We start from the raw sequence: 17303 nt of genomic DNA, 5'->3' as shown, positions 1-17303 counted from the left end.
TGTGGATTTTATATTTTGCACTCCTAAACCAGGAATGGAGCACCTAGAAATCAAGTTGGCCTTTGCCACCTATGATAATTACACGTTTAATTCAATTTGATGAACAAGAAACAATTTATTATACTAGCAGAAAATGTATGTATATAATATAAAACCACCAGGAATACACATGGCCACAAAGACCAGCTATTAGACCAAGAATATTCAGCTGGCCAAATATTCCCAGAATGCTTCCTTAAAACCTTTTAAATTTGGTAGCAGGTACTAATGTATCAAAAAACATTTATAGAGAAGAAACATACAATTGACAAAATTCTACCTACCAACTTTTATTGGACCTGGGAAAAAGACCACCAAGATTTGATTTTAGCTGTGGGAACACCACATGGATCTACAATAGTTTGTGGAATCCCCGTGTACCAGCAGATAGTGTGAAACCCACACTCCTTACAGTTATACCTTTACTCAAAGCATGAGTAACAAAGTAGAGGGTTGTTAAAAAAAAAAAAAAAAAAAGTGAAACAACTTCATAGAAAGAGAAACATTTTGATTATGATTCATTAAATTCACTTTTTAATGTAGTTGGGCTTTAAGAAATGGTTTGGGTAGCTTAGTAGAATTCAGTAATTTTCCCAAACAGATGCCTTGAGCCACATAGTCATTTCCCCACTGTCCTGGCTGAAATCCTGGGCAGTAGATTCAGGACCCACCCTGTTATAAGAGAATGCAGTGCTTACTTAGGGGAGGATGCCAGCCAGCAATCTGGGTGGGCCCAGAAGCTGGCGTTTCAGCAACTTAGAAGCCCAAGAGATCAATATCACAGATCTAAAAATCACTAGAGCTGAAATCAGGAACTGTGGCCAATGAAATAGCTTAGCCACACCAGTGATCTATGAGGATAGACAGCATTTATTTTCAAGATGTTCTAGTGAGATAACTGGTAGATTTTGATTTTTTTTAATTCACTTGGAGAGACAATCTATCTGTAACATATCCTGATTCATCTTAATATAAGAGACACTCTTATAGGATGGTGTCTTTTCCCCCACCTAACATTATTTCATGGGCACAGGTCCACAGTGTAATTTAATACACACCATTATCTTTATAGCTACATGTTTTATTCATTTGGTCACTCAATAAATATTTATTGAGCATCTAGTATTTACTGGGTACTTTGATACACTATATATATATATATATATATATATATATATATGTATATAAATCTATATATATTTAGTACCATTTGGATACTCATTATGGGGTGTCATAATCATTTTCAATATTAAAATATATGGATTTTTTTTCTTTTGTCAGGTATGTCTCCCAAAATGATATCACTAGGGAAGCGACTGAACAGGTCAAGGATTTGTATAGCTACTGTTGCATGTGGTCAAGATGAAACATAGGCTTTAATTTTAGAATTACATGTGAAATTTATAGTTAAGCCACTGCAGTAGACAAGAATAAAGATGACAAGAGTCCAAATCAGGGCAATCTTTGTAGGAGTAGCAAAAAAAAAAAAAAAAAAAAAAAAGTTAAGAAAAATACTTGGAAGAAAATGGAACTTAGTGTCTGATGAGATATAGAGGTTAGGGTAGAGTCAAGGACGACTACAGGATTTTTAGCCTAAGTGACCACACTGAGGATACAGCAGAGGAACAAGTTTGACAGGCATGATAAAGTTGCATTTCATGCTGATTAAAATTTTTTTTCTCTATGTTTTTATTTTATTTTTTATTTTAGAGAGGGAGAAAGGGAAAGAGAGAAACATCAATGTGAGAGATACATCAATCAGTTGCCTCCCATATGCATCCCAACTGGGGATCAAACCCACAACCTAAGTATGTGCCCTGAGACCTTTTGGTGTATGAAACAACTCCATAACTGAGCCACATTGGCCAGGGCACTCATGCTTATTTTGAGGTATCTGTGGGGAATATCCAGGTGGAGATATTCAAGTTGATTATAAAGTTTGTTGAAAGGTAGCTATAAAAATGTAAGACCCTACTATGCTAGAGAAAAGAAATAGAAAATGATCTGATTAATAGAAGTGAGTTGATTTGAGCAGCTCTAAATATTAGTTACACTTATCTGGCTGCACTTATTTCTGTGCTCAATTGATAAAGAATCGGTCATTTGGTTGTCATTTTGAAAGGAAACAAAACCAGTATGTTCCTCGGAGGCCATGAGGTAAATGGGTTGTGCAGTTACATGTAGCTGTGCTAACAGTAGCTGATAAAGCAAAAGTGTCAAGAGCTACTTTAAAAATTGACACGATAAACACTTTTACAAAGTCAAGGGCAATAATACCTTAAAGAGTTCTAGAGAAATGAAGTTTCTTTTAATTAATTTACTGGTTTTAAAAAACAAAGCATTCAAGTAACAATAAAATTAGGACCTAAATTCTTTTTTAAAATATATATATTTTTTATTGATTTCAGAGAGGAAGGGAGAAGGAGAGATAGAAACATCAATAATAATTTTTAAAAATCATTGATTAGCTGCCTCCTGCATGCCCCTCACTGGGGATTGAGCCCACAATCCAGGCATGTGCCCTTGACGGGAATCGAACCCCGGACCTTTCAGCCCACAGGCCGGTGCTCTACCCACTGAGCAAACTGGCTAGGGCAGGACCTAAATTCTTAGGGAGGTATGAAGAGAACAGGTTTCCATTTTCTCTGTGTAAGGAAGGAAGGTGAATGGGAGAAGAATTGGAGTGAAATTTATTATGTACCAAATAGTCATAATACAGTAAATATATTATTTCATCCCTCATATCATCTTTATGAAGCAAACATTATAAGCACCGTAAAAATGTGGAAACGAGTCACAAAGGGAAGCGGTAGCAATGTGTGATTAGATGCAAGGGCTTTAGTTTAATGCATCCTGGCTTTATGCCTGTTAAGCCTTAATTAATACTAAGTAACTTACCCTCTCTATATATTACACACTGGACATACTTACTTAACATTATTTGCTTATCAATACCTATTTTGGGGTATAATAATATTTGCCTCATAGAGTAATTGGGAGGATTATACATGTCATGGAAAAAGCACTTAGTGTTATGCCTGCCATATATAAGCATTAAATAAATTAGCTATTTACCATCGTCTAAGACCATGCAACAAGTAAGTGGCAGATAGAGATGTAGTATCATAAAAGAATGAGCAAGATATAAGATGCCTTAATGACCCAATTAATTAGGAGTCATTTATTGCACTTGGTCCAGAGGGAGTTGTCTCTCCCAAATCTCTAAGCAACACATACAGGAAGTTTCAATATCTGTGTTTTCCGATGGTCTTAGGCGACTCTTCTAGCAGTTCTCAACCTGTGGAATATGACCCACAGGTTGAGAACAGCTGCTGTAGAGCCTAAGACCATCGGAAAACACAGGTATTTACATTATGATTCATAACAGTAGCAAAATTACAGTTATGAAGTAGCAACAAAAATAATTTTATGGTTGGGGGTCACTGCAACATGAGGAACTGTATTAAAGGGTCCTGGCATTAGAAAGGTTAAGAACCACTGATTTAAGGGGAAGGCTATCAATTATTAGCTAAGAATATTTATCAGTGTGGAAGGAAAAGGTGACCAGTAAAACTATTTACTTTATCCAATATAGCACAGATATTTTACATCTGATATTGAGGTTCTAAAAATACAGGTGTCCCCAGAATATATATATATATACACACTTTGAATAATTCCAATAGGTTAAACCTGAAAAGAAACATCGATTGAGCTATCAGCTGTGTATACATTTTTTGTGGATACCCTGTATTTTGATTCTCTTGCCTTTTTAGAAATCCTGAAATGAGTTCTCTTGTCTCCTATGTTATTTATAAATCACAAAGTTTCTTGTAGCTAGCAAAATATCACTGTCAATCTTGCTAATAAATTTACCTTTTTTCTTCTTATAATGACAACTTTGAACATCATCACTTCTAATCCCAAAATAAAGCTGCAAAGAGCTCCCTCTAGTGTCAAGACAGCAAAATATAAGGGCTACTGATGTCTCATAAGACTTACAGGTAAATTCATTCAATACATTTATATATTACTAGAGGCCCAGTGCACAAAATTCCTGTAATAGAGCTTCCTTCCCCTGGCTTCACTCCCAGCTGCCAGGGGAGCCTGCAAGTCCTCACTCCTGGCTGGAGCACCACTCCTGTAGCTCCCTTCGCCGACCCCTTCCCTCTAATAGCAGGTGTCCCGCCCCTTCTGGCTGCTCCTGGGCCATGCCTGCATATGCAAATTAACCTACCATCTTTGTCAGTTTAATTTGCATATTCACTTCTGATTGACTGTGGGTGTAACAGAGGTAACAGTCAATTTACATGTTTGTCTATTATTAGGTAAGATTAGAGGCCCAATGCATGAAATTCATGCACAGGTAGGGTCCCTAGGCCTGGGAGGTGATCAGGGTCCATCTGTGGGGCAATCGGGACCTCTGTTTGCACTCACCTTGGCCTGGCACAGCCCACTCACCACCTCACCATCCTGCTGCAATCCTGCTCTCATCAGGCCCCATTGGGATGGCAGCGTCTGCAATGCTGCCCACTCCCAGCGCTTCGTAGCTGATGCCTACCATGTTCTATGCCATGCCCTGATGGTCAGTGCACATCTAACTCCCATCCATGGGGACAATTTGCATACTAGCCTTTTATTATATAGGAGGATGCCCTTATTTGGCATCAGATACTATGTTTATTCTCTTACCAGACACCATGGCCCTAATTATACATCTTCTAATGTGAGCGGCTACAATCTTTAGACGTGTATTATATCCTAAGAGAGCACAGTGTAAACAGCTTCTGTAAACAGTACTGCCATCCCATTCAGTTTACATTAGATGCACAAAGCTAATACAATGCTAATGAAGTAAACTGCTTAATGTAGTATAGATATCTGACAACTGTGTTAACTTCTTTCTTTGTTCTATTTATAAATTTAAGAAAATGGCAATGTGAGCCAATTTGATCCCAACAAAAATGGCCTAAATATGTTAGGCAGGCAATCTTCTTAGCATTATCTACCCATATTCTAGGACAGTGGTCACCAACCTTTCGAACCCCATGGACCACCAGTTGGCGACCGCTGTTCTAGGACATAGAGAGGAATAATTTCTTGAGATCTTAAATGCAATACAAATTGATTGTGAATACGAAAACCAAAATCTTTAACTTGATGTCACCTTTATTGTCCTATATATTGTCAATAAGTGTTCTAGGAAAAAAGAATTCCCTAGTCAAGTGAGATTAAGATATGATGGGTTAAACCAAACTAATCTGTCCTCAAGGACCTTTGAGAATTTGTAGTATGCTAATGTACACAGTGAATCCCCAGTAGAGCACAGCATAAAGCTTTTCCCAAACTTACTTGACTATGGATCCTTTTTCTCCCAGAAGACCTAATGACATCAGGAAAGCTAATGTTCAATGGGACAAACATCCTCTAGGAAATGTGACCTAATCCGAACAAAGCCAGATCAGTTTCTTTGCTTTCATCACAAATCCCCAGACCTTGACTCAAAGAATCAAAATGACACTCTTCCACAATCCTAGTATCTTTCATTGGGTAGCCACTGACTTTGCTTTGAAATTTCAATGCTCTAGAGTAGGGGTGTCGAACTCAATCAGAGAAGGGGCCAAAATCTAAAATCCAGCCTAAATCGCGGGCCGAATGGTTTACTGAACAGTCATAAACTGTCATTGTGATGGAAACGCAGCGGAGTGCAGTGATGACAGCGCGGGTGCGGGCCACATTGCAAGGCCTGGCGGGACGGATTTGGCCCGCGGGCCTTGTGTTTGACACATGTGCTCTAGAGTCTAGAGCAGTGGTCAGCAAATTCATTAGTCAACAGAGCCAAATATCAACAGTACAATGGTTGAAATTTCTTTTGAGAGCGGAAAACTGACTTCTGCACATGGGCCATGAAGTTTCGATTGCACTGTATGTGTGCGCCCGCATGTGGTATTTTGTGGAAGAGCCACACTCAAGGGGCAAAAGAGCTGCATGTGGCTCACAAGCCACAGTTTGGCGACCACTGCTTTAGTCTCAAATGCCTGGTAATCCAGTTTTTTTCTGATTAAATAAGCAAGTCACTTCAAAGTTAATGACTTTAAGGTATCAATCTCCTTTCCAATCCAAACAAATCATTCCATCCTCTCAGATGCTAAAATAGGAGATGCTGCTTTCACTCCTTCACAGATCTTATCTATGGACTCACCCTGATCCTAAGTGTAGCCTGAAGCCTAATTGGAAGACAAAGTATAATAGTTCAGAATTCGGCTCAGAAAAGCATTTGGAATCATAATGGCAGGTGATGGTGCCCAGGCTGTGTAGAGTGAGAAAATGGGAAGAGTAAGGCGAGGAGAACAGCTTTTTGAATCCTCTAGAGATGAATTCATCCAGTGTAGCTTCAGAACTGGCTGAACCAATTTAATTCCTAACAAATATTAAAAGAACACCCAAGGCTAAATGTGAATGAATAAAATCTACTTCCAAGGTAAATGTCTATTTTGGGTTATCTATTTTTTATTACAATTCAGGATAACTAGAATGGTATGTTTATTTCAGTCAGAATTCAAATGCTCTTTTAAACTTATGATGGGTCTGTCTTGTTATTTGCTATTTTCTTCCTGAAGTTAAATTCTAAAGAAAAGTCCTTCATGATACAACTAGAGGCCTGATGCTTGAAATTCATGCAAGAGTAGGCCTTCCTCCCACCGGCTGCCAGCACCAGCTTCCCTCTGGCACCTGGGACCTGGTTTTCACTCCAGCACCTCCGACCTGGTTTTCCCTGCAGCCACTGGCAGGCACCCAGGACTCGGGCTTCCCTCACAGTCCCGGCTTCGTTCAGAAGGATGCCTGGTCTAACTAGCATATTTTGCTTTTATTATTATAGATGAGGTGTTTTTAGAGATAATGTCAGAATATTAAATCAGTAAAAATCAATCAAGTAAATTAAGACCTATCTCATTTCATATCATTGCCTTTGTAAATTATCTCAATGAAGTTTACATATACACAACTCAAAGTAAATTTATAATAGAAATTTATAACCCAATTAAAAGAAATCCATCGCAATATGACTAAAATTATGTAACTGTATATTTATTTATAAAATAACAAAAGATTTAGAAATAGATCTGTTTATTGTGAAAATGGTCTTGGTATATGTGAGAATATTATATACTTTGCAGACAGCATTCATAACTGTTAAGACAAAGACAAACTATAATTTTAAACTCAATCTTGATTTAAGGGAAAGGCTATAAATTATTGGCTGGAATGCATTCAGCATGAACTCAAGATTCTATATAACATAAAGCATGAAAGTACAAAAGATGTTGGAGTACAGTAAGCCCAAACCTAAATTTTAACTATAAAGCTGCAAGGACTTTTTGTTTATTCTTATATAATATTTTTCTTCTGAGACAAGTTGATTTTATCTCCAAGACTTAAGGCCATTCCCTGTAAATAAGAACACAAAAATTTTTATAATTATTTAAACTATGTAAAACCAGTAGGTAATTCTATCTTAACAAGCTCCCATTCAATAACACTACATTCAACAATGAAATCAAGGAGTACAGATCAACAAAAACTTAGTTTGTTATTACCTACTATTTGCTAGATTTACAAACAGCCAGTAGATTTGTAGCTGAGATTTCAAAAACCTCTGAAGAACCCATTTCACAAATAACCCTTAGGACTCAATCTGGCTTTAAGTAAATACCCAGAATGAAAGGGCCAAAAGGTGAACCATTTTAATAAAACAGAAGTTATATTTCTATTCAGAGAATAGATTTGCACCTAATGCACAAAACGTTAGTATGACAGAGAAAATTACATATAGAAATAAGAAAAACTTAAAGTCTCCATCCTTTGGGGGGAGGGGGAGGAAGGAGAAACAATTGTAATAATCTGAACAATAAAGACTTATTAAAAATAAATAAATAAAGTCTCCATCCTTTTGTTCAGAGATGAACTAAAAAAAAGCAACTGTTGGCTGGCCAGCGTGGCTCAGTAGTTGAGCGTCAACCTAAGAATCAAGAGATCACGGTTTGATTCCTGCTCAGGGCACATGCCTGGGTTGCAGGCTCAATCCCCAGTCGGGGGTGTGCAGAAGGCAGTTGTTCAATGATTCTCATCATTGATGTTTTCTGTCTTTCTCCTTCTCTCTTCCTCTCTGAAAGCAATAAAAATATATTTTTTAAAAAGCAACTATTACCTGACTTTTTGCACGAATTCTTATGTGACCAGTAACAGGAGCCTCTGGTCCCTGTTGAATAGGCTTCTCAATGCTGACATTTGCAAGTGCATCTTCTCCAAATATGGAACGAGCATAGAGGTTGGCTGCCATAAAGCCACAGTAACCAGAAAGTGCCTGGAAGTAATTTGTGATAAATTCACTACTTCATTATTTCTAAATAACTTACACATAAGCAAGACCAAAGAGCATAGATAAATTATGTGGCAGTTATCATATGGTGGTGATAATAAGACTACATGAATTTGTCAAAATTCATGGCACTATACATGAAAACAGTGTGGATTTTACCATGTCTATATAAACCTGACTTTAAAGATATAGCACTTATATCAATTTGTATTTATACAGCCTCTATTTACAGTTGTTTTCCTTCTACATCAGACCTTAAGCTCCATGAAGAAAGAGACTTAATTTTTTTTTCTCTTCATTATTGGATATCCAACAGCTCACGAAGTATTGGGCATATAATAGTTATTTAAATAGCTGTTAGACTCAGTAATATATTAATTAAAAGTACTTTTCTAGCAGCAAATAGCTTACTGATAAAATTAATATTGTTACATTAGCAAATATTCCTTAGAGCCTCAGCTTCATTTTTTCTTTCTAGTCTTTTTTCATACATACACAAATACAGCAGATAAGCAAAGTATATCAACAATTCTGTATTTAAGCCGATATATTCTGACCCACAAGCAAAGCCAACAAAGACACCACTAATTGCGTATTAAAAACTACTTTGGAAAAAGCCTTTAGCTTAAAGGGAGAAGATTGAAAAGAAAAACGAATTTGACTATTCAGCTAGGTCACTGTAGTAGGAACAAACTGGCTGATATGTTCCAGTGGAGCAGGGGTGGGGAATGTCTGGCCCGTGGGCCTTATCATTTGGTCAGGCCCTGCCAAGGCATTAGACCAAGACATTAGGAGTGAGTCAATTAAGTGTCTGACCAAATAAAGCAGGCTAATTTTTAAGTTAATAATTTTATATAGCCCATGAATGATGTTATAAATATCCAAATGGCCCTTTGCAGAAAAAAGGTTCTCTACCTCTGCAGTAGAGAAAGGTAAGCAGATTTATACATTCTATAGGATAACTTCTTTTAGCTAGTCCAGAATGAAATGGCTTTTCTCATGCTGAATGATAACAAAAATACACTAGAGGTTCTTATACAAGAAAGCCAAGAATCTACCATACTACTCTATCAGATTTCAGGTCTCAGTCCAATCTTACCTTCTCTGGAGTGAGGCATTTCATGTTGGTTGACTTTAATATGTGTTGTAAATAGTCATTTAAATCAATTATATTTGTGTTAACTGTCACCTGTACAGAAAGAGAAAAAAGTCAAGGAGATTATAATTCTTACAATGAGAAAAGTAGTGAATTTCTTAGTTGGGGTTGAGAAACAATTACTCATATGTCATATGAGAATGTTTTTCTAAGTATTTAGTGGGAAAGGTAGACAACAAAAAAAATAAATGATATGTATAAAACCTAGCAAACTATAGGATGGTATCAGAATTTTTAGATACAGATTACTTCATAGAAGATTAATATATTGCATAGAAAATATTTATAATAAAAATCAGGACTCAAAGAAAATTGCACAGTAAGCCACTGACTTTGAAAAGTTTCTTTTGGACACTGGATTCAATTATAACTTAATATTCATACATACAAGAAATGGAATATTGTCTATAATGTTGATCAATCTTTCAGCTTAATTGTAGAACTGCTATTTTCGCCAATTTACAACAGCAACTTAACAAACTAACTTTCATGACTTTCAATTAAAGCTAATTTGCAAGAACAGATATTGAAATACTTTGCTTCTCACATCTGACACCTTTTAATGGGATTAATTTTATAGGCAAATCCCTCAACATTAGCTAAAAAGGAATAAAGATAAGGAGTTCAAGCATATTTCCCTAGGACTAACTTTGTTTTCCCATTCAAATTCGGCCCACATCTGACGGAATTCAGCATCAGTGCAAGTTGCAGGCTGGATGTAGTCCATGATGTCAATGTGAATATCACTGAGGACCACACAATTTCTGTCACTTGCTGCTCCAGAAACATCATAAACTGCAATATACATACACAAAATGATCCCAAATCACCAAAGGCAAATTTAAATTTATATAGTTTCAATATTTCCAAATAATGATTATGGTATTAGTAAATATTATATAATGCTTATTGTACATTGCTCTATTCTAAATGCTGTACGAATATCACCTGCTTAACATTCACATCAAGCCTTTGTTACAATATTATTTTCCATCTTTTTGATGAGGAAACAAACAAAAAGAAGTTGCTCAAGGTCACAGTTAATAAATGGTGGGAGCCAAAAAACTCAAGATACTATTGTATATTAGGCACACCAGGAGAATACACAAGTAGTAATGCCACATTGCATTGTAATTATATATTTATTTACTCCTTCTGCTTGACAGTTTCTTGAGGACAATGACTTCATCTGGTTCATTTCTGTATATCCAAAACATAGAACAGTGCTTAGTACCTCAGCAGGTGCTTCACAAATGAATAAATGAATGGATTTAGGTCCTGTACTTAAGAAATGTCAAACAGTTTTTCATTACAAAAATTTTTGAACAAAAATATTCAAACACCACATGCTGTAATTTCTTACCTATGTTACCAAATATTATTCCATTTTCTGTTGATGCTACTTTAACATTAGCTTTAATATTTGCAAAATCGTGAGGAGCAAGAGTCAATGGAGATGGCTTTTCCACAAGTTTTAGATCCCCTGAAAAAAATTTAGACAGTTAATAAAGACATATAAATCTTTCAAATCACAAAACCTTAGCATGTATACAGCTTTATGGTTTCTAGTAAAGTAAGAAACAAGAAAAGGGATATGATTCAAATATTATGAGGACAAAAATAAAGAAATCATTTAACACATTATTCATTTCAATATGCATATTTTTATTTTATTTTATTTTTTTAAAAATATATATTTTATTGATTTTGTACAGAGAGGAAGAGAGAGGGATAGAGAGTTAGAAACACCAATGAGAGAGAGTCATCGATTAGCTGCCTCTTGCACACCCCCTACCGGGGTTATGCCCGCAACCAAGGTACATGCCCTTGACTGGAATCGAACCCAGGACCTTTCAGTCCCCAAGCTGACGCTCTATCCATTGAGCCAAACCGGTTTCGGCTATGCATATTTTTAAAAGGTAATAGGCTTCTCAGGATAATTCTATGTTTAATTCGTGTGTGTGTGTGTGTGTGTGTGTGTGTGTGTGTACTGTGGACATATCATTTTATGTCATTGAATGAATACAACTTCTCAAAAGTTTGTCATATACTAAAAACTCCATTACAAAGAAAAATCTCTACAGAAAGATGTAAATTCTTAGAAAAATAGTTCTTTATATAAACATCAAGCTATGCTGAGGGCAGAAGTCTATTTTCCTTTGATATCTTCAAGTCCTGTAACTCTTGTTTAAGCCATATAGAATTTCCTAGTGGCACTGCATGTTCTTGTATACAATTTATATTTCCCAACTTCAAGGCCAGATATAGAAGTGGTCAAAGTCTGATTCACGTGTCTTCAGTAAGAAAAACGAAAGACATCTCAAATTGCTAAATATAATAATGATATATTATATGGTATATATTGATTATAGACTCAGAAAACACTTAGGTCTATACTAAAGGAATTAAAAATTTAACTAAGTGAGCCACTCGGTCATCTGTAATTTAAATTCTTATTTATAGCTAGAAAAATTGGTATTTATAATTGAGCTCAGTGAATAAACTTATTTGGATATACCAAGAGCATAAGAAAATAACACCACAGAGGTACAGAAAACTGGAGACTAAATATTAAATGTAAAACTAAGCCTTGATTAAAATGTCACAAATGGTTTGAGAATTCTTTTTTTTTTTAATTCCTCATCCCAGGATATTTTTCCATGGATTTTTTAGAGAGTGGAAAAGAGAGGGAAAGACAGAGAGAAATACTGATGTGAGAGAAACACATCAATTGGTTGCCTCCTGCACACACCCTGACCAGGGCTCAGGCCGGGGAGGAGCCTGCAACCGAACGGTAGGTGCCCTTGACTGGAATCAAACCTGGGACCCTTCGGTCCACAAGCTGACACTCTATCCACTGAGACAAACTGGCTAGGGCTCAAGAGAATTCTTATACTAGAACTTGTACACATCTCTTAATAATCTGTCATAATGGCTTACTATAAATATCTTTCCTTTATGGTAAGTAAATTTCCTCACCTAGAGTAGCTAACTCTAAAGTGCAGTTCTGTAAAGTATCACTGGTTTGGTTCACGACAAGCACATCTAGGACGATATCATACTGGTTGACATGAACGTAAGCTTCTGCGTATACAGGATCTGAGAAACCCGTCAATTGGGTGACCTGTCAAACAAAAACAAAGAGATAATCAATGACTGAGAAAATTTAGCCAAATATATCCTGGCCAAATGACTAAGTCTGTTAGGTAATTAACAGATATGCTTAGATTGGACAAGTCATTTTGAAATGGGTATAATAAAATTATTTTGTCATGGAGACATGGTAAATCAAAATGGAGACATTAGAAATAACAGAGTCTAGACTTTATATCCCAATAGAAAGACATTAAATGTGTCTAGCAAATACATTAACCATCCAACTTAGGAGTTAAATCCCTTACTGTCTAAACTCACTAGATGTTCTCCAAAATTCACGAACCCATAAAATTCAGATCCTGTGGCAGTAGAGTACTTTATCAGCTTCTGAATTTCAATCTTGTTTAATAAACCTATCAATCACAATGATTTGACCAAAACTGATGCTGTATAACAAGCATGTCAAACACATGGTCTGTAGGTCGCATGTGGCACGGCACGGCCCACAACAAATATTTTTGCAGCCCAGCCAATATATGTTTTAATAAAAATTTTGTAACTTCATTTTTAGAATATCCTGTTTTACGTAATTATTAATAACGAATTACAACGTTCGTTAATGACTGATTACTATAATAGTTTCCCTTATGTGCCTTATGCACAGGCGCACCATTTCTCTCCACTAATACTAGCAGCAAATATTTTAGCAGCTGACTACCACGTCATTAGTCTTATACTGACTTTTGTGTGCGCAACAGGAAATATTTTGCTTTCAAAGAAGGAAAAAAAAGTTTAGTTGTGTTATGTTTATTGATTTGTGCAGTTGTTCAGTGTCTGGTAAGTTAATGTTCAAGAAAAAATATTAATTTTTATTAAAATGTTCTATTATCTTATGTTAACAATTACTCATTTATTTCAGCCCTTTGTTTTCAGCATGTCTCTATCGAAATAAACCTACGTTTCTATGAAAATTGAAGCTTTTGTTTTTTTGCAGCCCACATAAACTTAACCCTTGTTTATTTGACCCATGTTAGCCTTTGAGTTTGACTTGCCTACTGTATAACTTATTTTTCTTTTAAAAACCAGGGGGACCAGCAACTTCCTAATTACTACTTTCTTAAATAGCCAATTTAAATAACTTACCAGTGCATTTGATATTTTGTTACCTTGTTAAGTTTAGATGCCAGGGGATCTGCTGCCTCTTTCCTCTGTGTGTTACCCATTGCAGCCAGCAAACTCAGCTGAAACTGATCTTCCTTGCAGTTCATTTCATTCTTAGCAGTTAGTTGCATGAAGGAAATGGGGTCATCGGGCTGTACTGTCACATTCCTCTTTTCAGATTCTTTCTGTGTTGAGAAAATAAACATGTTTCTCTTTAATTGAAAAGAAAGATAGCTTTTTGTATGCCTTTATGAGAACTGAATTAAAAAAGAAAAAAAAGCCACCAAGGACTTTTATGGCTTTATCATATATACCTTACCTTCTGGGATAATTTCTCTTCTTCGAGTTTAGCAGATAACATGTGTGAAAGGGATTGTCTGCATTCCTTATTGAAAATGTCATTCATTAAAGGCGAACATTCAGACAAGACCTTGAGGCACAGGGAAATTCGATCTACATCATCATCTGTAATTGGCTTCTTAGGAAGAGAGGATTTTCCCAAATGAAGGACAGTGGCCATAAGCAACATAGCCTCAGCGACAAAAGACTAGAAAAGTAGAGAAATTGATTCTTTATCATGTTTCTGTAATTGCAATAATGTTACTTTTTATAACTCAAATCTAATAAATAAAACTTTCACTTCACTTGAATAAGATTTCAAATCTTTTGGATTTTATCTCTATGTTTTTTGCATCCTACTTTTTCCTTTCTATGCTAGCTGCTACCCTCTAAAACCTTCATTAAACCAGAACTAAAAGACAGCAACCACTTTTTAACTATCTTGCCTTACTCTAACTCCCTGACAAGCCAATGCTTTCTTTTTTAAATTCCAACAATAGAAGTTAAAAGAATGATACATTTCACAAATAGTTAACTTTCTGCCATATTTGCTTTCTGATTTTACTCATATAAGTGCACTTATTTTTTTAAACATATGAAAGTAAGATTCTTCACTTCCTAAGTACTAAGAGAATCAGAACAGCTTCCTATATAACTTTTTATCACTATCACTCCTGAGAAATGTAACAATCCCAAAATGTATCTACTATATAGTCTAAATTAAAATAAATCTCTCTAATCTCACAAAAGGTTTTGTTTTTTTATTTATTTATTTATTTATTTATTTTTAAATATATTTTATTGATTTTGTACAGAGAGGAAGGGAGAGAGATAGAGAGTTAGAAACATCGATGAGAGAGAGTCATCGATCAGCTGCCTCTTGCACACCCCCTACTGGGGATATGCCCGCAACCAAGGTACATGCCCTTGACCGGAATCGAACCCGGGCCCTTCAGTCCCCAAGCCGACGCTCTATCCATTGAGCCAAACCAGTCTCGGCAGGTTTTGTTTTTTTAAATCCTGGATCAGCTTCATACATTTTATTTGGTTGTTACTCTCCTTAGTCTCTTTGAATCTAGACCAGTCCCCTGGCTTTTTGTATTGTTTTCCATCACAATGAGTTTTTCACCTATTGTCTGATTTTCAAAAGAAAGAGGAAGGAAAGGGGGCAGGAAGGGGAAGAGGGAGAGACATCAATTTGTTGTTCCATTTATTGGTTGATTCTTGTATGTGAGAACTGAACCTACGGCCTTGGCATATCGAGATGATGTTCTAACCAGCTGAGCTACACAATAACTTTTAAAAAGAGGCCAGGCCAGTTTTTTATAAAATGCTCCCCACTCCTGGTTAGATAACAGACAGGTGATGTTTTGTATTTCTTTTGTATTGCAACAGCAGGCACATAAGTTAGGTTGTCCCATTATTGGAGACACTAAGTATGATCACCTGGTACTGCTATCTTAATCCTTATTGTATGTACACCAATCACTTCACTCTACATGTGAATACCTCCAAAGAATTCCCTGGGCCTTCATATTGAAATCCATATGACTTAGCCTGCTATTCAAAGTCTTCCACAAAGTGAATCCAAAGTACTTTTGCAGTTTTATGTAGCATTAACCTGACACATGCTCTAAGTCACTGCCAAATTGTCTTTGGTTAAGTATTGATTAGTACACATACATGAAAAAACTATCAGAAGCCTTGGGAAAGAAGCTAAAAAATAAGTATAATAATCCTCTGATCCTGGATACTGTCACCAGAGGAGAGGAAAGAGGAGAGAACAGAAAAAAATAGAAACGTAAGCAAAGTAAAGATGAAGAAAACCACACAAAGCCATATCTTAACTAAATTACTGAAACCTGGCGATAAGGGGAAAAAATCTAAAATCCACCAGAGAAAACAGGACACATTCCATGCATAGGCATGAGAATGACTTTGGCTTCTTTGAGAATACCAGAAGACAATGGAGAACATCTTGATGGTACTAAAAGAAAAAAATGCTAACAGAAATCTATACCTACAAAGATATCTTTCAATAATGAAGTAGGCCTTTTCAGACAAACAAAAACTAAGAAAATTCACTACCAATATACCTGCAGTAAAAGAAAAACCGAAGCAAATTCTTTAGGCAGAGTTATATAATACAGAGAGAAACTCAGCTCTACACAAAACAATGAAGAGCAATGGAAAAATGCATAAATGAAGGAGAGCTAGTGTGATGATAAACAACCAAACTTCTACCTGCCTTGTACCAAATGCAGCAAACTTCATGGACCAAATATGTTACCAGAAACCTGGCTCTCTCAGATATCAGCAAATGCTCTCCCAAACTGCAGAACTGAAGCAGCCTTTCTATTAGAGAAAACCAAATTGGACCCAGAGACACAGAATCCTGGAGAATTTTAAAAAGCATAATTTAAATAATAGATGATTATTCTGTGACAAGACCTGAAAAAATAATGGCCTACAGAGTTGTAAAATAAATTATTGTCCCTAAATCTAAATAAACAGATAAAAAAGAGATAATATATCTTGTAATTTGCCTGACCCTCTAAATATCATTAATGGCTCTTATAATAATGAAAGTTAAAAAAAATCCTTTGAAAATCCCAAGTCTAAAGTGAAAATGTCTAATTATATGCAGGCATAAGTAAATGAAGAAATCTAATGGATTGTTATGCAGCTATTAAATATTATAATTATTACTAGAGGCCTGGTGCACAAGATTCATGAGGGACTCGGAGCAGTCCCTCAGCCCAGCCTGCATCCTATCGCAGTCCGGGAGCCCTTGGGGATGTCAGACTGATGGCTTAAGCCCGCTCCCTCAGGGAGCGAGTGGACCTAAGCCGTCAGTGGGACAATCTTAGCACTGCCGCAGAGGCGGGTGAGGCTCCCGCTGCGCTTACCAGCTGTGAGCCTAGCTTTTGGCTGAGCAGCACTCTGTGTGGGACCACAATGACCGCCAGGGGGAAGCTCCTGCATTAAGCATCTGCCCCCTGGTGATCAGTGCTCATCATAACAACCGGTCATTTTGCCATTTGTTCAATTTACATATCAGCCTTTTATTATATAGGATGATTAGGAAGGGTTTAGAATAAATGGAAAAATGTTATAATGTTAGGTGAAAAT

General features: G+C 36.2%; 1 protein-coding gene across 1 annotated transcript in view; it reads right to left on the bottom strand.

Moving 5' to 3' along the window:
* Nucleotides 1-7107: 7107 nt before the first annotated feature.
* Nucleotides 7108-17303, bottom strand: part of COPB1 (COPI coat complex subunit beta 1) — a 29289-nt gene continuing 19093 nt past the window's right edge. The window contains exons 15-22 of the mRNA XM_036426583.2: nucleotides 14152-14379; nucleotides 13838-14017; nucleotides 12555-12699; nucleotides 10939-11058; nucleotides 10225-10370; nucleotides 9519-9608; nucleotides 8249-8404; nucleotides 7108-7488 (exon numbers count right to left, since the gene is read on the bottom strand). Coding sequence (XP_036282476.1) covers nucleotides 7429-7488; nucleotides 8249-8404; nucleotides 9519-9608; nucleotides 10225-10370; nucleotides 10939-11058; nucleotides 12555-12699; nucleotides 13838-14017; nucleotides 14152-14379 — 1125 coding nt within the window. The 3' untranslated portion in view covers nucleotides 7108-7428. The remainder of the gene's footprint in view (nucleotides 7489-8248; nucleotides 8405-9518; nucleotides 9609-10224; nucleotides 10371-10938; nucleotides 11059-12554; nucleotides 12700-13837; nucleotides 14018-14151; nucleotides 14380-17303) is intronic.

Source organism: Pipistrellus kuhlii, unplaced genomic scaffold, assembly GCF_014108245.1.
Source record: "Pipistrellus kuhlii isolate mPipKuh1 unplaced genomic scaffold, mPipKuh1.p scaffold_m20_p_9, whole genome shotgun sequence".
NCBI classification, from domain to species: Eukaryota; Metazoa; Chordata; class Mammalia; order Chiroptera; family Vespertilionidae; genus Pipistrellus; species Pipistrellus kuhlii.
Note: the sequence above shows the minus strand (reverse complement) of the source record. Positions and strands in the feature narration are given on the sequence as shown.